Source organism: Drosophila yakuba, chromosome 3R, assembly GCF_016746365.2.
Source record: "Drosophila yakuba strain Tai18E2 chromosome 3R, Prin_Dyak_Tai18E2_2.1, whole genome shotgun sequence".
In the NCBI taxonomy this organism is placed as follows: domain Eukaryota; kingdom Metazoa; phylum Arthropoda; class Insecta; order Diptera; family Drosophilidae; genus Drosophila; species Drosophila yakuba.
The window spans coordinates 23,965,889-23,989,153 of NC_052530.2; the positions used below are offsets into that span (position 1 = coordinate 23,965,889).

At 48.3% G+C, this 23,265-nt stretch overlaps 2 protein-coding genes across 2 annotated transcripts in view; one reads left to right on the plus strand and one right to left on the minus strand.

The window, feature by feature from the left end:
• The first annotated feature begins 11 nt into the window (after positions 1-11).
• LOC6538174 lies at positions 12-1,107 on the plus strand. The gene is made up of 3 exons (XM_002098666.4): positions 12-218; positions 297-533; positions 599-1,107. Exons 1-3 carry the CDS (start codon positions 147-149, stop codon positions 929-931), a joined length of 642 nt encoding a protein of 213 aa, XP_002098702.1. The 5' UTR covers positions 12-146; the 3' UTR covers positions 932-1,107.
• The window catches only part of LOC6538170 (dynein axonemal heavy chain 10), a 33,119-nt gene continuing 10,893 nt past the window's right edge, over positions 1,040-23,265 (minus strand). The window contains exons 17-46 of the mRNA XM_002098662.4: positions 22,922-23,140; positions 22,714-22,848; positions 21,096-21,517; positions 20,839-21,034; positions 19,552-19,785; positions 19,032-19,137; positions 18,517-18,637; positions 17,423-18,167; positions 16,839-17,366; positions 16,166-16,324; positions 15,651-15,761; positions 14,183-15,013; positions 13,962-14,054; positions 13,724-13,884; positions 13,311-13,635; positions 11,635-11,823; positions 10,778-11,571; positions 10,352-10,716; positions 7,988-10,293; positions 7,257-7,328; positions 6,071-6,536; positions 5,865-6,007; positions 5,297-5,627; positions 5,100-5,231; positions 3,255-3,466; positions 2,719-2,859; positions 2,405-2,509; positions 2,085-2,186; positions 1,789-1,935; positions 1,040-1,424 (exon numbers count right to left, since the gene is read on the minus strand). Coding sequence (XP_002098698.2) covers positions 1,275-1,424; positions 1,789-1,935; positions 2,085-2,186; positions 2,405-2,509; positions 2,719-2,859; positions 3,255-3,466; positions 5,100-5,231; positions 5,297-5,627; positions 5,865-6,007; positions 6,071-6,536; positions 7,257-7,328; positions 7,988-10,293; positions 10,352-10,716; positions 10,778-11,571; positions 11,635-11,823; positions 13,311-13,635; positions 13,724-13,884; positions 13,962-14,054; positions 14,183-15,013; positions 15,651-15,761; positions 16,166-16,324; positions 16,839-17,366; positions 17,423-18,167; positions 18,517-18,637; positions 19,032-19,137; positions 19,552-19,785; positions 20,839-21,034; positions 21,096-21,517; positions 22,714-22,848; positions 22,922-23,140 — 10,041 coding nt within the window. The 3' untranslated portion in view covers positions 1,040-1,274. The remainder of the gene's footprint in view (positions 1,425-1,788; positions 1,936-2,084; positions 2,187-2,404; positions 2,510-2,718; positions 2,860-3,254; positions 3,467-5,099; positions 5,232-5,296; positions 5,628-5,864; positions 6,008-6,070; positions 6,537-7,256; positions 7,329-7,987; positions 10,294-10,351; positions 10,717-10,777; positions 11,572-11,634; positions 11,824-13,310; positions 13,636-13,723; positions 13,885-13,961; positions 14,055-14,182; positions 15,014-15,650; positions 15,762-16,165; positions 16,325-16,838; positions 17,367-17,422; positions 18,168-18,516; positions 18,638-19,031; positions 19,138-19,551; positions 19,786-20,838; positions 21,035-21,095; positions 21,518-22,713; positions 22,849-22,921; positions 23,141-23,265) is intronic.

The following is a 23,265-nucleotide window of genomic DNA, read 5'->3' on the forward strand; positions in this document are numbered from 1 at the left end:
TTCGTGGAGCCTGCGCTCTGAGTTCTGGGGTTGATTGGAGTTCTGGAGTCGTGCAGAGGAAGACAATAAAATTTGTTTGTGTTGTCATCGCGTTTAATTCGCTTTTTTAAACCAATTCAAGAGAGTTAGTCCAGATATTTTAAACTATGGAGGATAGCGGCATCGACAGCGAGGACAGGCAATCGAACATCTACGAGGATGGGGCCGCGGGACTCCTGGTAAGTACATGGGATCAACAACAACAGCTGAGTGAGGAAAATGCAATTTTTCACGGCTAACGGGTAACGCCAATGCAGAAAACGGCCAGCGGAGCACCCAAGCATATGTCCGATTTGGAGTTTGAGGTGGCATTCAGGGGTGCCGGCAAGGTCTATGCCCCCACGACCATAGAAATCGATGAAGAGGAGGAAGCGACCGGAGGAGGAAGCGGTCGAGGCCACGAGCCACCCAACACATGCCGCATACTGCAGCGCAAACTGGAGCTGAAGGTCGAGCGCGCCCGGCGGAACTACACTCAGTTTCAGGAGGAGCAGGTGCGCTAACCCACATCCACCCACTACGGTCAATATGTTATATAGAGTATTCTATCCAATCGCAGGCCACCAAGACGCAGTCATCCACCCTGATACCGATCAACCGACTACCCATTCCTGGCGAACCGGAACACAAGCCCCTGGTGGACTACAAATCCGAGAGCAGCGACGAGGCCGAGGAGATCTCCTTCTTTCCGGCCCAACTGAAGCGGTCCAAGCGCCGCCAGCAGAACCACGAACTGACTGACACCTTCAGCATACAGGAGATGACCATTGACTCGGATCTGGAGTCGGACGACAGTGCTGGCACCCAGAATCTCGAGCTCCTGCTGCCCTCCATGAAGACGACCATTCTGGACAAGTTCAAGGGCTGCTTCGGATGCTGGCGACGCAGGTAATGCCAGGCGGAGGAGCGGCGGCATATCATCAGGCGGTTCAGGCACAAATCACGTTATTGACAGGCACTAGCAACCTACGTTCTTAATAATAATAAACTCCATTGCCACTACAGAGCTGTAAACATAGATTTATTTGGCTTAGTAAATCCATTCGATAAATATTAATCAATACTAAACGGAAGACAGTCTTTTAATTGAATGTAGGTGGAGAGTGGGGCAAGCTCCCTCCATAGATTTCTTTTCTCATAAACGTATGTTATCTTCATGAGAGAACAGCTACAAATATTTCGAGTACGAAAAAATAACATTCAGTAATCATCAGTCTTCTTATAAAAGCAAAGTCTTAGGTATCTGTATTCAGGGTCAGACAGACGCCCTGCAGAATCCAGTGACTCAGATCCTCGGAAGTGGCCAAATTAGCCTCAAAGACCAGGCCCACACCCATGGCGTTCCTACGCAGCGATGTCGTATATACCGGAGCAAGGTAGGTATTCTATAGGATCAGGAAAAAATGTTAGTTGTTGTCGCAGCTGCTAAAGACCAAGTTCATGGTCTCTCCCATTTTATAGCATATTTTCTTTCGTGCTCAAAAGCTTTTAGTGTTAAAATACGGAAACAATTAGCACAACAGTTTACCCATTAGCTGTAATTTAGTGCTATGCATTTAAACAAATATCAGCGTGACCACGCCCCCGCCACCGTCCAGCGCCCCCTGGCATATGTAGATACAAGCGCACATTAGTACTTGTCACTGCCAGACGGTAGCTATCCTGGTTATCCTGGCTATCCAGGTTGACCAGCCGGGACAATCCCACACCCCGGACCATCCCACACCTGATCCCCGAATTCGCACTGACCTGCAGCTTGAGACGGTGCGCCTCGATGGGCTCCACGGCGAGAATGGCCAGCTCCTCGACCAGGACCTTGGGATGGGAACGCGCCAGCTGATTAGTGGCCATGTCAAAGCGCCCGCCCTCAATGTACAGACCGTGCACCAGGCAGCCCTGCAAAAAGTTGAGCGATTAAAATGCAAACAGAATTCCTAATTACGAAATTAGTGCCAGCCCCTGAACCAGAATGGAGTTGGGTCATCGTTTTCCATTTAGAACATCGGGTGGACCAGCAGTGAATGGGAAGCATTGTCCCTACTCACCGTCACTGGGCGCTCCTCCACATCGTCGGGGTCCGCAAACTTGGTTACGTAGGTGAAAAGCGTGGAGCGATCCAATGGCCAGGCGTTGCGGCGACAGGCAATCTGAAAGGTTGGGGAAATACACTCAGAAAAGTGCTACAGACTCAGAGGAATATGAAATGTTGAGCATGAAAGACCGGGTATTTTTAGGAGGAAATGAGAAGTTAAAAATTTTACATTAGGAATACACGCTCAATTAAGAAATGTGTTGTATGATGAACACTTTTCTCGCAGTGTACATGCGGCGCACCACCGGCAAAGGCGCGACAATGCAAACTCACCTGCACCAGGGCCGTGAGATAACTTTGCGGAATATGCAGGCCCGACAGCCACATGACCAGTGGCTCCCCTGAAAGCGTCCAGTATTTGTATTGCACGGCCCGGAGCTGTGCGAACGATAGATAGAACGGCTGATTAGTGGACACGAACTCACCTTGATTGATTTTGCGCTTAGCTGATTAATGAGCGTAGCGCCTGTGAAAGGGCTGTAGACTGTGGACTATGGAAGGACTCCATTTGATCCAACCCGAGTTGAATCGACTCGGAGTCGACTGAACTCGGCGCTCGGCGCTTGGCTCGTTCCGTATCTACTCACCCGCAAGTGCTCCAGCCAGCTGGCCAACTGTTTGCATGTGGCCGGCGCCAACTTGCTCCACGCGCCTGGCAGGAGGCCATTGAACAACGAGTTGGCAATGTTGTCCAGCACATTGTCCATGCCGATTTCGCCGGCAATGGCCTGCGGAGAGAGCATGCAATTAAATTAAAAGGCACAATGGAAAGGCACATGTGTGGGCGTGACTGCAGATCCCGGGGCCAAGACAAAAGTCCTCCCCGGGTTCATTTGCATTTGTAAATTTATTTTGGCAACAAAATGCAGCCTTAGCTGAGGGCGGCATCTCCCATCCCATGTCCTCCAGATGCAGCTCCAGCTCTAGCTCCAGCACCAGCCCATCGTACACATTCAAATTTGGACATTGTTTGCTTGGTCGCCAGCCAAGTTGGCAAATGCATAAACAAATGCGAAATGCAAAACAAGGCTGAAGGATTTATGTGCGGCCTCTATTGACAGCCATATACGACTAAGTCCCCCCACAATCTACCCATGTATATATCCTTAATACTGTTAGTTACCTTGCGCAGCAGCTCCAGCGTCTTCTTGATCCGCACGACCAGCAGATTAAAGCGGTCCAGCTCCTGGAGCAGCACCACACCGGTGGGTGACAGGCTCATCTGGATCTGTTTGCGGATGCGCCACGTCTCGAAGGCGGGGGGTAGCTTCTTCAGTATGCCGGCTGCCACCGAGTCGATGAAGTCGTCGCGGCTGATTCCACCAGTTCCCTCACCTGGATGCACCATGCACCGAAAAAGGGAGAAAGAACGTCAGTGGAGGATTGTGGTGCTGGCAGGTGACGGGACAAAGGCAAGGAAAATGCCGCAGTAATATATGCAGGGCCTGTGGTTTTTCCATTTGCCCTCTTTTTTTTTTTTTTTTTTTTGCTGCCACGTCCATTCTCCTCCCTGCTTTTCTGTTGATTTTATTAATTTTACCCTTTATCGAGCACCCAAATAGAATTTTTTCGTCCCCGCTTTACTTTTTTGTTGAAGTGTCAATTAGCAAATACTAAAGCTCATGAATATGCAAATTATCGGAATTTTACTGGGAGCTACTCAATAGGTTTTCGAGCATATTGATGTTCTCCCTTTTGTGGGTTGAAGTTCTGCTTTAACTAATGAATTAAAAATTTACTAATATGCTCATATCAATAATCTCTAAAACAATAGAATTATACATGATTCAAAAACAATGCATTTAATTTTCCTATTTATGGTAGCGTTTTAAATATTCCCTGCAGCTGAACTTTTTTGGACAATCGTATGTCCTTGCGTATCTCGATTGAAATGAAATGGTTAAACTCGATTTTTAATCAGTGGAAATATTTGTTCTTATTATTATTACTTTTATTTACACTAAATGGACAATGAAGGGGTGGCTCTTCTGTTTACGATGAATACTTTACCAGGATTGACTTCGGTCGGTGGTGTCCACTTGGTCACTTCATGTGTGCGAATATATTTAAAAAAATATTCCAAATTGTATATACAATTATTTACAAGGCCACACATATAAAAAATATGCATGTTTCTGAGTGGGTGAATGCAATTGGGGGGCTGGCAGTTGGAAAGTGCACACTGATGGCGGTTTTAACACGTTTAAGTCCGTAACGCAAAATTATCGACTTTTGTGTGACGTTTTTGCCATTTTTTGGTAATTCTGATGGCGGTTGGTGCGGTGAGGTTTGAACTCGATTCGCTGCGATTTGCGGCAATCCGATGAAAGTGAGTGAATACCAGTGGGATAGCAAGTGAGGATATATACATACATCTGTATATATAGTACGGGTATATATGTATATAGGGATGTAGGTACATATGCCCGTGGACTGCCCTACAATCTGACCCGACCCATGTGGGCTACGTGTGCGGTTCTATTTTAATTTTTAATGTGTGCATTGCTGTTGTGCGCCGGCAATAATGGCGCATGCAATAAAGTTAATTGCAAAACCGCAACTAATTAATTAAATTAAATTAAAAATTCAACATGCCAAAAATACAACATTGCATAGCAGAGAGTGTGCCGGAATGAAAATCAACAAGATAAAATGTAATAAACGGCTGACAATTGGCACACGTTGCATGCAAATTGAACCATTTACCATTGCCCATTTACCATGGGTGGTGGCCACTGGCCACTGGACAGTGGTCATATCTACATTATATTATTATCATTACTTTTTTCCGATTCCGCTTCGAATTATCGGCGGATAGGCGTATGGTGGAAGGCAAGTGCGTTTGATAATCAGGATAATATGTGCGTTTTTTTGTGCTAGATGCTATCTCTCGAGCAGTTGTGCCCGCGGCTGTACGGCGGTTAAACATTGGATTGGATCCGACCAGGATCCTACACCATCCACTTACCCGTTTGCGGCTGCAGCTCAATCAAACTGTTCCAAATGTTGCGTGCCGCCATTGTGTAATAACCGATTTCCGCGTTCGGATGCAAACCAAATACATCCGGCTTGTTGACCAGCGGCAGTTTGTCGATGTGCGCTGTTATCAATGCATTACATATGTAAATAGCTTGAAAATGTGTCCACCAACTGCCCTTCGCTCACCTATGTAGTCCTCTTTCAGTATGGTCTCCTCTTCCGGCAGGCAGTAGTCCACGTTTTCGTCCTCATAAAAGTGGAATACCTTGAACTCATCAAACAGAAAGTCGCCCATGTACTCGTTCATGTAGCAGTTGGTTATCCGCCGGTCAAAGTCATCGATGACCCGTCCACCATACATCACCTCACCAATTAGGTATTTCAAACTGTTCCACGGTATTTTACCAGTGCCACATCGTGTTAGGTAAGTGCGCAGGATTTCGGTGCACACCTCGAAGTCCGTGTCGTTGAAATCGTACGCTATGTTCCAGCCCAGTTTGTCGTACTTGCGACGCTCCTGCGGATGGGAAATGGTTACACAAATTAATCGGAGTGCCTGCAACTGGACGATCAATATCAATTTGCTGCAACTGCTTCTGCTGCTGCTGCTCCATCAATTGTGCAACTTCACTCTGAAAAGCTTTCAGCTGCTAGAAATTAAGAGATTAATAAATAAACAACTCCACACACTCGACCAGCTGGGTTCCTTCTGTAAATAGCGATATCTATGGCTCACTATAACTGGTCCACTTACTTGGACGACGGCGTGGAAGAAGGCCAGCACATAGACCAGTGGTCGGAAAGCCACATGAGAGCAGCTCTCGAGGCGCTCCTGACGCACTTTGAAGTACGTGGAGCGCAGATTGAGCTTGAGACCATTGGGTGGCTCAGTGACGACTGCGAAAGTAATGATAAATTGTAAGAATACTCAGAAATGAATATAAGAGGTATACACTTTACCCTTCAGAGACTTCTGCAGAATGCCAATGGGGAACGAGGGCGTGGGATCTGTGGTTATCCACAATCTAAAGTCCGGATGCGGATTCTCGATGCGATCCAGATACTTTTCCAGCTCCCGGACAAACCTGATCAGTAGGTGTCCATTCTGCAACATCAGCCACATTCCCTGCTTGATGGCACCATCCAGGAGTCGCAAGGCGGCCTTCTCCTGACCCTGTCCCAGCGAAATGTGACAGAAGTTCGACATGCCGACAATTGAATCCGCTAGTTTGATCAAATCATTTGTGGGATCCGACCCGGCACTCAGTACAAAGCACACGGGAATCGTGCTAGAGGTCTGCTCGTATATGGCAGAGAAGCTCACCACGGGCGGCATGATATAGAACTCATCCATCGTTTCGACGATGTATTGATTTATACTCCTGAAGATGCGATCCACGCGGAAGCAGCGCAGGAACATTAATTTCTGTGGGGGAGATGGGCGAAATCCTTGGGCTTTAGACATTTTAATACACATAAATGACAATGAGCCGACGACAGCTCGTCATCAGTCCTCCATAGTTGGCCAGTAGCTGCTCCATTGTTGCTATTGCTTTTGCTCTTGGGTGTTGCCAACGGTTTCTGCGGTTTCGAGCACAACTCAAGTGCAAATTGGGCTCGCTTCGCTTGGCGCTGGTTTCAAGTGCGACTGCGGGCGCAAATTGCCGCTCATCTAATGGTTTGGAAAATTGATAAAATATGGTAATGCACACAGACACCCAAGGAGACATCCATATATAGGAATACTGCCGGGCATGCTGGCTGACAAAAACAGGCTGCTAATAACTTGAGAGGAAAATGTGCGCCAAAGTTGCAGGACGTAGCAAAAGTCGAGTAAAACTAAACGCCCACCACACCAACCCACCCACGAAGTGGTGTCCTTTTGGGGCATGGATATGGATGATGGTGTGGGTATGCAGATGGGTTTGTGCCTGGTTTGTACATAATAATCCACTACAAGCGGGCATAAAGTACGAAATCCAATAACGCTCAATGGCAAACGGGCAAGAGCAACAGCAACTACTCAGAAGGAGCATTTGAGTAGGAGCCTGAGTTGGAGGAGCAGCTCCTGGCCAGGACCACTCGAAGCTGAAAGCATGCAAAGCGAGTGGATGAATATACAGCAGCGGCAGGACGCAGCACTTGCCTGGAATGCATTGCATTTGATGTTGTAGTCGCCCGGACATGCCACCTCCTCAGGATTCTCCAAGTCGAACCACTGCACGATGGGCAGGGCACAGGACACAGGACACAGGACACAGGACCGACGACCGAGCACCAAGAGCACAGGACCAGAATCCACAGCACCCAGTTCATGGGCATTCGGATGACGATGGCGATGGCGATAAGTGCAGGCAAAATGAGCGTCGGCAACGGAACGGAAGTCAGTGAATGCCACATGCCAGTCAGAATCAGAATCAGAAGCAGTTTCGTTCCCATCGACCATCCGAGTCCAAGTTGTAGGGTTGTTGGGATGTTGGGTCGGTGGATGTTTATTGTTGTAGGGCCATCGCCGTTGTTGTTGTGCATTTTATAGCACCGTCCACAGAACAGCAGTAGCAGCAATTTGATAACGGCATCGGAGTTGACGTTGACGTTGAAGATGATACACCCAAGCGAGCAGCGGGAAAATCGGAAAAGAAAATACAAAAAATATGGAAAACATGAACATTTAACAGCGTACGGCTGAACCTCCATTGAGGTTCAGAAGCTCTGCATTTTGGGTGCTTAAGTTACGTTTAAACTGTGCTTTAAACGTGGATTGCCCAAAACTGAAAAGGAAATCTATTTTTGAGCTTTGAAATGTGGTAATTAACATTCTATTTTCGACTTATTTAAATATGCTTTTCAATGATCTTAGAAGAATGTTCAACTCACCTCTTTCCATTCGACAAGGAAACGACCAAAGTGGTCTGGTAAGGTGCCGAAAGTATCTGGGAAATCGAAGGCCAACTTGAGCAGATCCTCCCAGCTCTTCTCACTCAGCCACTTGCAGGGGTTGGAGCGCTCGCTCTTGGTTAGAGCAATGCTGCCCTTGATGAAGAAGTCCAGCTCGGATTGCAGCAAAATGCCGTCCCGCTGAGCGAGTTTAGTGGCGATTTGGAAGGAGAAGAGCAGCTTATGCCTTTCAAAGATGCCCGTGCAGCCGTAACAGTAAACGTTTTCCGTAAGCGTTTTGATGATGTTGTTTAACCGCTTGTTGAGACTAGCATCCGGCACAGCCTTTCGCAGGGAGTAAACGAACACATCCAAATAGGCGGCCAGTGCATACTGGTACATGCTATTCACTGTGGCCATGTCCGACAGGGCAAAGAAAAGTACAGCTCCACGTTTGGCAGCCGGACGATATCCATTTCGAAGCACCTCAATGTCCGCCGCCGTATCTGCAGCCAGTTTTAGCTGTTCCATGACGACGCCCGCCTTAGTTTTTGTGTTCTCTAGTGTTTCAATCAGTTCCACATTGTCCAACATGTTGCCCGTCGAGGTGGACAGCTCACGTAGCAGTGAATCCTCCAGCTGCTGCAGCAACTGTTTATTCTCGCTGGTCTGGGCGATCAAGAATTCACGCTGAGCCTCAAGATCTGGACGCTCGGTGCCTACTACCACGCTTAGTAGCTGGTCCTCCAAACCGGTCTGGGTTACCGTGTAGTTGATAACTAGTGCCTTGGCATAGACTGCGGGATCGAATTTAGGGTTAGAGAACTTGGTGGTTAAGTATACTCGGAAGCCCGGATCCCAATCCACCTCCTTGTCACCCAGCATGACGAACTTGCGACCGCCCTGAATGCGAATGTTCTTTTGCAGAATGTCGTCAATCACTGGGTCTATATAATCGTCCACATCTTCAAATAGTACAGGCGTTCCGTACATAATGGCCATCTCCAGCTGCTTGAGGAAGTCAGAGTCGCTGAATGAAAGTACTTTCAGATTATTCCTGAACTCCCTTTTGCGTATCCACTGTAAGGCCTGCAGCTGAGGATCAATGCAGAGTGGAAACCGCGAGGCGCGCATGGTGAGGATGCCATTTTGGACGGAAAGCTCGTCGGGGGGCAAACCCTCGTTGCTCCACTGGGAGATCTCGACATCGGTGGTGAGGTAACCATCGATTTTAAATGGTAGCTGTATGGGAATTCCCAGGGACACAATGTCTTCCAGCCAATCTTCGAAGACCATCGTCTTGCGGAACTCCCAGGTAAAGGCGCCCGTGTAGGCCAAAAATGAGGCACTGATCAGGCACCCACCCACGCTGTCGATGAGCTGCTGTCCCAGGCTAGCCATCTCCTTGCTCCAGCGGATTAGCTCAGAAGTCAAACCACTGATCAACTTGTCGGAGGCAATCAGACGACGCTCCGCCTGCTGCATCATTTCAGTGAGGGCACGCATCTGTTTCATGGAGGTAGCATAATTCTCGTTCAACTCATTCAGCTTCTCCTCCAGCTTTTGGATCTCTCCATTCAGGTGATTCAGCAGCTTAATCTGTACTTCTTGCTCTTCGACAAGGAAGTCCAAGCGTTCCTTCTTGGGCTTCACCTCTTTATATACATCGAAGAAGCCGAGCACAGCTCTGACGAATCTAAGTAAACCCGCACCAGCAACGGATATCTTTGCCATATCCTCTAGGTTTCCAGTCTTCATATGCTGTCGGCACTGCGTTATTTGCTTTTGCGTCAAAGCCTCGCAGTCCATCTCCATCAAGCTCTTCAGGAAGTTGACGTCGCTCATCATTCCTTTGGCACTCTTCCAATTGATCTCCTTGTAGCCCTTCAGAATAGCAACGCACTCGCAAACGACTTGCACGGCAGCTGGTGGTGTGGCAAAGGATCGGATCTCAGTGATCTGAGCCTTTTCGAGTTGGGATAGGGCCAATCTGGCCTCCTCTAGGGCCGGCATCGCCTCTGCCAGAATCTCCTCGGCTTCGTCCTTTTCGATAGCAATCTGTTTGCCCTTAATCTCCACCTCAACAGACTTCTCCGATGCCTCGGCCTTCTTGACATTCGCCTTTTGAGTGGACGATTCGATAGTGACCAACATGGCCTCGCACTCCTCGGAGGCTACAGCCACGTTCTTCTTCTGCTCCGTGACAATAATACGCAGTTCGTCGATTTGCACGGAAGCTTCCTCGATTTTTTTGATGCCCTCACCGAGACGAGAACGTTGCTGCGTAATGAATTTCGCCTTTTCCTCTGCATAAAAATATTAGAATGAAATAGATATTTTTTTCTCTATTGTGCTTTCGCGTACCCAACAACCCTCTATAGGTGTTAATATAGTCCAAGTAGTGTTTGGGGGTGACAAAATTGTTGCGTCTTAGCTTGGCCAGATAGTCCTTCGAGTACTGCTGAATTGAAGTATGGACATGGACCACATGCTCCACGATGGCCTCTCGATGGGTCGCCGGAATCAGGCGGTGCTCGGTGAGGAAGAGCTTGGCCACCGCGTACAAAGCCTGTCGGGGCCACGGGAACACCCAATCGATGTAGGTACTGCCAATGAGACCCGGGAAGTTTCGACACCGATTGCGCAGCGCATCGCCAGCCGGAGACATGCATAGGACCACGTGCAGGTTTTCCGCACAGGTGCGCAGGAAGTAGCCCCAAACAGCGTCCCTGTGATTGAGGGAAATGGGATTAAGCCAACACGAGTGATGGTGAATATTCTGTCACTCACTTGGATGCCGAAACTCCATCCTCTTCGGCGAACTTGCGCACTTGATTGACAATGCCATCCTTGTCTTCATCGGGGAACAGGGCTGGCACTTGGCCCACTGTCAGGATATTGTTGATCAACTCCAGGAAGCCCTCTTCTGCTACCTGTGCTCCCGTAAACAAGAACACGACCTTCTTTCGCTTCACACCCGCTATGGTGTAAAGGATCTTTAGATCTTCCCGGAACGCGGCCTCATTGTAACCACGGGAAATAGTTATCTCAAAGACATCGCATTCGGCTGCAAAGGCGGCCAGTCGAGTAATACACTTCTTGCCACTGCCACCGACTCCAATGAGCAGCACATGTCCACGATTCATGCGCAGCGTCCGATGGACGCGAGTCAGATGCTCCAGACAGTCCTCGAACAGGACCAATGTCATCTTTTGTTTGCGTTCACAGTATTCCTCTAGGATCTCCGTGAAAAGGAAGTAAACAGAGTTGTAGTCCAACAGATCCTCATATAAACGAGGCTCAGATTCATTGGTAAAATTGCGGAAGTCTCCAAAGAGCAGTGGATCGCGCAGGACGTAGTCCTTGAGCGAGAGTATCACCTGAGGTGCCTCCTCGCCCTCCTCTTCCTCTTCGCCCTCTTCCTCTCCACCATCGAAATCAGCCTTGGATGGCTCATAGAGCAGGCGAGCCTGTGCCTCAGCTTCCGCTGCTTCTGCATCAATAAATCCATGCTCCTCCTCGAAAGATGGAGGAAACCGTTCGGCCACTTCTAAAGCCAGATTTCGACGCACATTGGCGATGTCCTGGAAGCAAGGATAACCAGAATACAGGAATGAGAATTGGTATTAAAATGTAGTAATACTCACAGTATCGGCTATCAGGCGATCGCATATGATCCTGGTGTACTCGTTGCGCCACACCCGAATCAGGTCCCTCAGGCCCTTGAAGGAAGTGGGCTCGATGAGCAGCAGTCCCGCAAAGATACGCGACAGATCCTTCAGATTGAAGATGTAGTGGAACTTGGAGGGCGTTGGTGGCAGGTCCACAATCACGATCTGGGAATCAGGAAGCAATTAGCATAAGCGAGCCTAACCACACAATGGTCCATGTAACCGGTGGAGCACACACACCACAGCGCCCCATGAATAGCCCCCCACACAAATCAATTTTATCTCGACTAGCAATATGCGTTCACAAGGGTCGCAGCAAGGACTTGCGACGCCCACTTTTGGGGACACTGCCAAGTTGCTGAATTTACAGCCATTATCGAGTTGCAGTCGCCGCACCAGCAGCGCGCGCTTCTGAGAAACGGCAATTCTATTCAAATAATTCATTTCACTCCATTTCGTGGCGCATTAATATCCTTGCCCTGAGTGTGTAAAGAAGACATACGAACTAGGAGCTCCTCCGCTTGCCCGGTGGGCGCCGCACGGACCGGGAGAAGGGCAGGTGTAAGTAAATCATTTTTTCGGATATGGAAGGGTCGTGCTCTACCAGGCTACGCTGGCTGCTTGTGGCAATTGCGGCGACAAATGCATTTTTATCTGCACGCAATGAAATGCGATAATATTTTAGTGTCAACAATTGTTAAAAGGACCATAAACTAATGCTCCGGACCCGGTGCCACGCCCACAGCTGCGAAAAGAGCCATCTCTCTACAGTTCAATACTTGAACATAATCAAATTTCGTCCCGGCCAAGATATTCCGGCAAAGATAGGCAAAACGAGCACTGAGCTGAGCAGAGCAGCAGCACCAGATACAGATACATCTACGTCTACATACACAGCCACACCCACAGTGAAGGCCCAGATACAGTCAACTAGGCAGCCGTCGAGGCGGGTGACCATTGTGAGGGCAGAGTGGAGTGGTTCTGGAGTGCAGTGGATTGGTGGTGGTGCAAGTACGGGTGGGTCGTCTACGGCGACTACGGCACTGAGTTGCACTCGAGAAACCAATGGAGCAGCTACGAGATTGAGAACAAGGACGATGGAGAGGACGACCGACCAAGCCCGACGTCGTAGTGCATTACAGACCATTGAATAATTTCCATTTCCATTGTACGGCGAGCCAGGGGATGTGGGAGTGGGGCGTGGGGCGTGGCAGGAGGTGAGCGGCACAGCAAAGCAGATTATGAAAAATTGTCGTTATTTGCATATGTAAATCGAATTTCATAAAATTTGTGAGAGGCCTTAAAGCATTATTCAGGAATTGATTTCTTCTAGTGAATTTGCACTGAATGCAGTCAAGGTGTTCACTGATATTGAAATAAATTTCAACCGAAGGCAGATAAATAAATGCAGAACAATAAGTCTATATGGGTGTCAGAGAAATATCTTAAATGTCACAAAAATGCATTTTATAATCGGTATTCCCGAGGCATGAAATTGGAAGGCCATCAACTTTGGTAAAGTTGAGTTCAAAATGGTTGAGTTCAAATGTTTAAAACACATTAAAAACATTATAAACATTTAAAATTAATGTGTAAGTACTTTAGAAATCCACTATACATCTTTGTATAGTATTATATAGGGGCTAACTTACCTTGAAAAGTTTTAGTGTCATATGGACAATCATGTCGGCTATAAGCATGTACTGCGGCTGGAAGTTCACAAATTGCATATGGCCCTTGAAGATGGAGGAGTAGATCTGGATGAGGGACTCATCGTTGGGGAATATGATGTTGTAGGTGGAGAACATGCTGATAAATCGGGGATCCACCTCGTTCCTACCGCCTCCCGCTGTTCCCATGGCTGCGTAGAAGGTCAGATCCTTAAACTTCTTCCAGTTGAGATCCTTGTCGCGGTCGTACATTCCGCCGCGTTCAAAGAATAGCTTCAGCAGGGCAATTGGCTGCTGAGTGCCATATCTGCGAGGGAGGAAGATAAGCGAGATGAGATGGAACCGTGAGATGGAATTCGTTGCGCTATCTTGCTGCCGTAACGACATGAACTCACTCATCCACCTGCGGCATGTTCATGTCATCAATAAAGCAGGCAATTCTCTTGCCCATCGGAGGCCCGTACGTATCCTTGGTGCGTTTCTCCACGGCCGCCTCCAGGGTGTGCTGCACATCCAGCGATGAGGTTCTCGATGAAAAATTAATATTGAGTATGACCTGAAAGGGATGCGAAAAGGATGGGGTCGCCATGTTAGCCGGGAACACGACGTTTGTCAGAGAGATTTTTCAATTACGTTGACACTCGGATTGAGATTGCGCAAATATTGCATGATGGTCGCCGTCTTTGATGTGCCAGCCTCTCCCACAAGCAGAACGGGTCGTTTGATCTGTAAACGGGATTCGAGTTGGAGTTGGAGTTGAAGCAACGCAATCGAAATAGGGACAAACATTAATAAGGCATCTCCCTAGAAGCCGGGAGTAATGACATTCCCAAACATCCAGGCACCACACTCACCTCACTCATCAGACTAAGGGTACGATTTGTTCGCGTGTTGTCCACCGTGGGCACCAGGATCTCACTGAACTTCACCTGGGGGTCGTGCGTGTACGGCACCACCACCCATTCCCAGGCCTTCCACACGTTGTCCTTGACGTCCCAGAAGTAGTCGTACAGTGTGGGCTTGCTCTGCGGAAACTGTCCGCCGGAGGCGGGATTCTCCGGTGTGTCCTGCACCAACGGAAAGCCGGATATGCGCTTCATATACTCATCAAAGACAGGCTGATGCTTCTCCACCAGACAAGCGCCCATGGAGCCATAGACCGCCTGCAGGAAACAGCACTCCAGACTGTCTGTGTTGTAGGTCTGCAGCACCGGCTCATCGTAGTTCTTACTATCCATAACGTAGTTGGGCAGCAGGGCGTCGTAGAGATTGCAAAACTGAGTCACCATGTTTAGGTCCGTTTGCATTATGACAAGCTTCAGCGGATTACCCTGAGTAGTGCCATCGAGGCCCTCCAGAATGAAGGCTATGGTCTGCGTGATGATCTTCTCAAAGAAGTCGTTGAGGAGTTCGCGCTGCGGCTCTGGCCGGGTGAGCACCCACCGCTGCCAGAACGGACTGTATCGCAGATTTTTTGGATCCACGTACACCATTCCTGCCCGGGAGACGGTAGCTGGGGAGGCGTAGTTCAGATTGCCCACCTCGAAGAGCAGGGCACAGTAGTTCTCCAGACGGATGCGCTCGCCGTTAGCCAAAGTCAGCAGCTTGTTATCATCCATCACCGAGTTCATGTTTTCGATCCACAGAGCATCCACATCTCCATCGAAGCAGGCGTAACGTCGCTCCTGTCGGTGAGTTGGCATTGGGTTGCATTAGCCTAAGTGCGTTACTCAACGCCTGTCACCCGAGTTCTCGTCGTCACCCAGTCACCCAGTCGCTTAGTCGCCCCCAGTCAGCTTACCACCCACGAGTGATTACTCTGCGGAGCCGAATGAATGAGCTTGGCTTGGATACGAAAATCAGCAGGGATTCGCTCAATAAAAAATTGTCCGAGTCTCATGGAAATACCGTTTTAGTTTACCCTACAAAGTATTAAAATCATGTTCCCCATTCGGGAAAATTACGAGGTATGAATTGATTACAATAAACAATGCTAATACCTAACCCCCCAGTTGAATTTAATTTATTTTTTAAGAAATTACGTACTTGTACCAAACCCATATACCCCATGTTCAGCTTTTATGCAATCCCGGCTTATTACTGTATGAACGCGATTTCCGCATGAATGATGCGCCGCAACCACCAAGCACCTGCATTTGAGCCCCAACGCGGGACGACATGGAGCGTGGTTGTTGTCGGATGGGGATGCGGATTCGCTGATGCTGCACTTCGATTCCCGGCGGGTTGGCACTCGCACCTGCCCAGTTGTTTGCCATCGGAGCCCCCTAATCCCACTCAAAAAGGCAGCCCCTTTTTACGTACCTCACGCTCGATGGGCTTATTCATTTCACGAAATATATTTGAAAACAATCCATCAATCCAATCCCTCGTTTCCATATCCAAAAAGCCGTATAATTCAATCACGGAACAGGCCTGAAAATAAAAATATGATCATAAACATGACCGAATACATGCCAATGATGATACTTTCTTAAAGCTTAATTTATGCACAATGATGAAGAATGTTTTGGTTTTCTGTGGACCAAAGCCTGATTGCTTCGGAATTGCAGTATCAATGTTTTTCAATATTTCATGGAGTAATTACAGTCCAAGCAATTGAACAATTTCACAAGCACTTAACAACTCGGATTTGCCAAAGCGAAATGCGAAAAACAGAGAAAACAGAAAGAAGTGCAATTTGAAGACAGGACGAGGCCAAAGGACATGCACCTAAGCTCATAAAGGGCGGAGGAAACTAAAAGTGCCCGCAGGAGGAGGCAATTTGTGCGCTTGTCTAAATTTGAGGGGATGGAGTCCATGGCCATGCGTCCACTTACCTTGGGGTTAAGCACAAGGCACTTGGTGGGCAGGCCCATGTGGGTCTGCGCCTTGATCAGGGCATTTATGACGACAGTTTTCCCGCCACCTGTAGGGCCCACCAACATGGTCGAGTGCCTGGTCATCATGGTCTCGTACATTTGCACTACTTTGTCCTCCTGCCAGTCAGCCAACCAGCCAGCCAGCCAGAGTTTTTCAAAAGGACGATGAAGGCGTGGCCATTGTAGGGATTTAGTTGTCATAAATGGGGTTGCCCGGACGGGAGGAACCGAACCCGGGTGACATCGCATGTCCAGCAGTTGTCCATTTCCGGCAGAAGGTGGCCGACATTTGCGCAACATTTTGTTTGATGAAAGTGGCAAGGGTTTTGCCAGGAGTTCGAGAATAGCGTGCATGGAGGAGAGAATGAAGAAATGGAAAATTGTATTAGTGAAAATTGTCAGCAGTTGTTGGAGAAGCAAAGTTGAAATTGGACGTGGACGGTGGGCGGTGGGTCACCGTAGAAGCCGGGGCAAAATGCTTTGTAACATTTCCTTCATTTGCGATTATGCGACATGGCGCAATTTACAAAGTGTCAAAGTGATGGCCGCCAGGAGAGTGACACGGCTGACTATGGGTTGTTGCCACTGTCAACACGGCAGTGACAGGGCACAAACCAGTGGACAGACGCACCTGATCGGGCAGCAATATATAGCCATCGTTGACCAGGACATGACGCACGGCGGCATTGAAGTCCGGATAACCGATGCGGGGGCAGTCGATACCAGGAAACAGATCCTTGATGAGTCCCAGAAACAATGGCACATCCTCGAACACGAATTTGGGAAAGTTCATGTCACGCAGCACTCGCATCAGGACCACTGCCTCCGGTAGATCCTCCGACTGCCTCTTCATCACGCCAGCCATTCGCAGCACAGAGTTGAGGGATCTCAATCCCCAATCGTAATGGCACTGCTTCGAAAGCTGCGCCTGCGCCAGGGAGTACAAAACGGTCATCTTCTTGGCCAACACCTTGGCGGTAAGGAATCCATCGGAGAACAGAGAGATCAGGCAGATCAGCTCTAGATCGGGTTTGATGCAGGTCACTGGGCGGAATAAGGCCTTGACGGACTCGGGCAGCTCCGTGCGGCCAGCGTAGCCAGGATTCATGGTCACAAACACGCCGCACTTGGGATCCAGATGGATCTCAACGCCTTCAAACTAATACCAAAAACCATTAATAAATAGAGTAGATGGCTAATCTCTTGGCTACATACCACAAACCGATCCAGTTTCCTTATCAAACCGTTTCTGATAGTTTGTAACTGGGTTGATATTACACTGAGCACCGAGATGTCGATACGATTGAACTCGTCGAAGCATCCCCAGGCACCGCACTGGACCAAGCCGGAGAGTATGGTGCCCACTGCCCGGTAGTCCATGCCCTCGCCGCAATTTGTGACCACACAAAGCAGGCCCATGGCCTTGGCCAGATCCTTAACCGTCTCCGTTTTGCCCGTTCCAGCTGGTCCAGCAGGAGCACCACCCAGATTCATGAGCAGCGCTTGGGTGATGGTTAAGTAAATACGATCCGTGAGGGGCGTAATAACTAGGCGTCCATTAAGACCCATGTACTCGTAACCAAAGTCAAAGCTGCCGGAGCACTGGAGCACATGCAGATTATCGTAGAACTTCATCCAGTAGAAACGGAGCTGGCTTTCCCAGCTGAATTCGCTGGCATCCAGGACATTGTCCCGCACGAAATTGTCAATAATGTCCCTCGCATGGACATCCACTGTGCACTGGGCCTTGAACTTGAGTCGATCGTTGCGGGAGAGATTGGAGCGCACCTTCAGGACCAGCTCCTCGATCTGGTAGTTGTTCTTGCCCAAGAAATCCTTCATTGCCCGCATATTGCCATGATTTTGGGCCTGGTCGAAGGCCTCCTCCACCTCAGCCGTCCACCAGACTTGACTGGCAGCCAGCCCCACCATTCCCTGGTAGTTCATTAGCCAGTCGGGCCTGCGGACACAACAAAGTCGAAATCGAAAGTGCCCAATGACTGTCAATTTAATACAATTGGCCATAAATATGCCAGGCCATGCGCCCCACGGCTTAAACAAAATAATAAATCGCGCGAAATGACAAAATTATACAGTCGCGACCGGAGTGGGAACTGGATGAGAGTCAGAGCAGTTGACTTGCCGCAATGTAAATCGCCGGCCATAAAAGGAATTGGCTGCCGAAGTGTCACTCTGGTACACCCATCCGAGGAGTCACTCCGCCTTCCCTCGCCAGAAGGATGCGAAAAGGAAGCGGAAGGACTGGGGGCATTAAATATGTTTTATGCCCAGCTGACGGTAGCACTTACCTTGAAATGTGCAGATCTGTGCCAAAGTCGTAGATGGCCGTCTTGTTTATGAAGCGGTTGGAGCGGCGCATTTCGTCCAGGACATCGTTCATCCAGTACTCCACGCGTCCTGCTGCCCGTGCTGTTATTCATCGCACCCGGAGGAGGAAGAAGCAGGCGAAAAGAAAAGACAATAACCGCATAAATAAACCCCAGTTGCCAATATCAATAAGTGTTATACAACAAACAATAAAGCAACAACAATGGCAGTAAGAACAGGGGAGCAATCATCCCCAGCTTGGCTGATGGGCCCATGCCGATGCCCAAGCTGCCCATCCCAATGCCCATGTCAATGCGCTGCGATGCGATGCGATGCCAACTGCGACTGGCTTCAAATTAATTAAAAGAAATTGGCCAGCCGGCAGGCAGCAGACAATATTGCCATAAAAAAGTTCAATTTTAAAATTGGCAATCAGTGCGTGGATGCTGGATTGCCCCGAATCCGTTTCCCCCGAACGGAATGGAGCAGTACCTACCAGAGTTCCGGAACTCCATGACCTCGCCCTCGCTGGAAATCATGCCTGTAACAATCGTCTGGCTGCCCTCCTTGACCAAGCGCAACGACTTGATATTGTCGTACATCTGAGAATTGCAAAATCAATGCAAACGGAAAGGGGGCAGGGAGAAGAAAAAAAATATATATATATTATTTATAAGCCAAATAAATTCATAAAAATTTACCACGGCTCAAGCGTCCCAAAACGAAACGAAAACCATGCATGTGTTGCAGAAATTGGCGTAATATCCGCCATGGACATTGGCCAGAACGAATAAACAGTGACATTAACTTTTATGGCAAGACTCTATAGTATATACATACATACATGCATGCATATACATATATACATATATATATATACACACACGCCCAGTTGTACATAAAAATAATGTCACTGGCAGTTTGGCAAATCTGTTGTTGTCACCACCAAAAGGCAGCACACCCACCAACTTGAAGCCAGAACCTGAAAGCCAAGCTGAAACCCACCCGATACCCACCTTAATGATGTGGTTCTGCACTGCAGATGGCTCACTGCTGCCCAGGATGGAGAGCAGCTCATCGGTGGATATGAAATAGAAACGCGGAAAAATGCGACGCTTCGAGTCCAAATATTCGTTTAACGACTTCTGACAATTTTCCAAGCCAATGCCCAGGCCCTGTATTTCCACTAAGCGACCGGGCACTGTGCAGAATGGCACCACTAACGGATTTTTGGCACAATCGACCATGATCTGCAACGAAAGATGGAGAGCAAGATGTAGCGGGGGGCAGGAAGCAGGAACCAGGACGCGGCATCGCCAGTCGAGGCAGTAAATTATTATGAAAGGCAATGAGCGCAACGACCAACCCAAATACAATCAAACATATTAGACGAAAGTGGGAATGGTTATGGTGCATCATATATGGTATTTCCTATACTCTACGTTTTGCTGTTGGGATTATAATTTAGTCATTAGGAGGTACCAACATAGAATGTATTTTATGCATGCATCTAAAACAATCATTACTTCCGGTTAAATGTAATCTCAGAAATTTCATAATACTCATCCAAGAATGCAAACTCTGTTGCTAAAAGCTGTGAAACAAACTAATAGCAATACTTCAATTGCGTACAATAATTTTAATCCTGAGTGGCACTACAGCCCAAAACTGAAGGATCTTAATTCGGTCAAGTCAAGTGAGAGGCCCGCCCATTCGAGAGTGTATGGAACTTAACACGAATGTCGAGAGCAAATCAAAATAATAAATCATTTCACAAATGGCATCAAATATGGCGGCAAATGTTGCAAATGAAACGTAAAGCAAACGAAGGAAGGAATCCAGTGGTTGGCAAGGTTAAGTGAAGTTAAGCGCCAAACACAAACACAAATCTATTCCCCTCCCCCCTCCACATGCCCACACGCCCACTTGCACACGGGGGAACGAGGAGAAAGCAGTCGGTAGCAGTGGAAGGTGAAAGTGCTTGGCATTTGTAAACAATGCTCGGGCCAACGTTGCGTATGTGTAATGTGCTACGGCTCCTGGGATATCCTGCTATATCCTGGCGTATTTCGGTGTGTGTGAATGTGTGTGTGTGTGTGTGTGTGTGTGCTGCTACACAATTACGCATACACAATAGCAGTCGTTTGCATGCGTATTATGTTTACCGTTAAGTAAGGAGTCGCCATACTGTCGGCACACATTAAATCAACTCAAATAAATTGTAGGCAGACACTAAGTGTGCGTTCCAAATAACCCAATAGCTGCTACATAACCAGGACCAGCAAATACCACGGATTACTCACCCTGCGATACGCCTTGTCAATGTCATCGAATTTCCGCGCCTCCTCCGGCAGCTGGGTGCGAATGTCGCCGCCAATGAATATGCCCTCCAGATAGAGCCACTTGCGCTGCACCACCAGCCACTCGTCGATGATCTCCGAGATGAGGGCCAACGTTCGCTCCCACTTGTTCACCGTCTCCAGAAAGGGTCCAATAAACCTGGTGATATACGATTAAATACAACAGTAACTAGGACTCTTAGAATGGAACTAGGACTCACTGACTGGCTCCCATCGACTGGAGATTCATGGCATTGTCCTCGAGTATCTGCATGATCTCGTCCACAGGACCCAGCACCCAGCCGCGATCATCCGATCCCTTGAAGTGCTTGAAGGTCTTGAAGGACATCGAGGCCCAGGTCTCGATGACAGCCTGGACACCCCGTTCAATTTGCAGCTCCTTAATGGCATTGGTCAGGATCTGCTCGGCAATCTCCTGGTACTTGTGCAGCTGCATGGCGAACATGTTCTCCAGCGTGAATCGAGCCGGTGACATGTCGAAGTACTGACCCGTCTTCTCCATCAACTGCAGCCAGTGACGCTCCCTGAGCGCCTCGTGTTTGAGGCTAACCATCAGCGGCACGGTGCCCTTGAACTGTTTCATGTGGATCTCCAGCTGGACGCCAACGGGCAGGGTGCGCACCTGGAAACGCAAAAGTTCCGGTTGGTTAGCGGAGTGTGGATGGTTAGTTAGCTGGCTGAAAATCAGCTGAAACAATAGTGTGGTTGTTGCCTGTGGTTGCCCCCATTGAATTATGACGAACGCGAGTCCTGCGGCCCGTGGTTTTTGGTTTCGGTTATGTTTTAGCTACCAACTCCCATCGTTTTGCCCATCATTGCCGTTGCTGTTAGCCAAAAAGCGCAGTCTGTTTGCACGCCGGGCTGCCGTCCGTTTGTTTGCACATGCAAAATGCACGGCACTCCGGACCATTCAGGACATAAATTGAAATACCAACAACACTGTCAACAAGTTTGAGTGTTGGAGGGAGCTGACATGGACAGCCCGCTGGCATTTTAATTATTTTCAATATTGAACAAATTGATTTACATTTTAGGACGCTGATTATGTAGAGCCTGGCATTCAGTAGTTGCTGCTTTTGGGGACTGGCTGCCGAAATTATGCGCGATAAAACTGCACTAAAATATGTGCGTGTCGAATGATTATATTCAAATTTGTTTATATTAATCGCGGTGCTTTTGAAATATTTGCCATAGTAATCTTCTCTCCGCCGGAGTTATGATGCCAGAAAGCCAAACCCACCTACAGTTTTCACCATTGCTTTTGTGCCACCCCATTTTGGGGGGTGCCACGCCCACTTCATTTGTATGGGCGATGGGCGAGAAAAGTTTTGGCTGCAACAAACTTTTAGCCCGGCCAGCGAAATTCCTCAAAAACTTGTTAGTGAAGTAAATAAATCAATTTGTCATAATCAGTTTAGGTGCAAAATTTTGTCGCTGCAAGGCGTGGCCAGAAAATTCTCATTTCTTGTTTAACTAAAGCTTTTGGGCAAACCTCATGGAAAGCCATAGGTATGAAAAAAGTAAATACCCAGCAAACGGATGCATTGGTTTTCCCCCATCGGACACTTTTGAACGCCAACCGAGTGGAAATGCCAGATTTTTCTAATATTCGAAGATTTTCTTTTGAGTTATTCAACTAGTCCGACATGCTTGAGCGTGAAAGTGGCATCATAAGACGCCTTTCACAGTGAGTTCACTGTTCAAAAGTATTTTGCTTTTGTTGTTTCAAGGCGTCGTTGTAATTTTATGAAAATCCAAGCAGGCCGAAAAACTTTGTTTAATTGGCAAAGTTTGCCGCGCCCCGGAGTAAAAGCTTACCGCCTTGGTAAATTTCCGGAACTCCTTCAGATAGCTCTCAACGCCCTCGGTCAGTACATTGGGATCCAGATCGGCCCACAAGGTCTTGCCCCATCCTTCGCGAGCATATTTCTGCGCCTTGTATAGTTTGTACAGCTGCCAGAGTGGTAAGGGGTTTTGAGCATATCTTATGAGCAAGCAAGAATATTTGTTAAAAAGAATACCTTACCTGCTGCAGTCCCTCAAACTCGGTTTGCACCCGCGCAAACTCGTGGTAATCAACCATGGCCATGTCGAACAGTCGCTCTGCATTGGCCAACTCCTCGCGCCTCAATTCGCGTTCGCCTATTTTCTGGCCATACGGATCCATTAGGCGCACACCTCGCTCTAGTTCAGCGCCCACGGAGCCGGGTCCGTTCTCGTCGTAATCCTTGATAAACTCGGCCAACTGTCAAGCAAATGGAAAAAAAAAGGTTAGTGCAGCATAAAGTAGCAGTGGGATTGGGAATGGGAATGGGAATGGGTGGCCTCTGACCCACCCAGTCAGCCACCACATCCGTCTGTCTTGCGCTC

Coding starts and splice junctions, on each gene's coding strand:
- LOC6538174 (XM_002098666.4), top strand. CDS start 147: ATGGAGGATAGCGGCATCGACAGCGAGGACAGGCAATCGAACATCTAC. Junction 219..296: donor ATGGGGCCGCGGGACTCCTG/GTAAGTACATGG, acceptor ACGCCAATGCAG/AAAACGGCCAGCGGAGCACC. Junction 534..598: donor CTCAGTTTCAGGAGGAGCAG/GTGCGCTAACCC, acceptor ATCCAATCGCAG/GCCACCAAGACGCAGTCATC.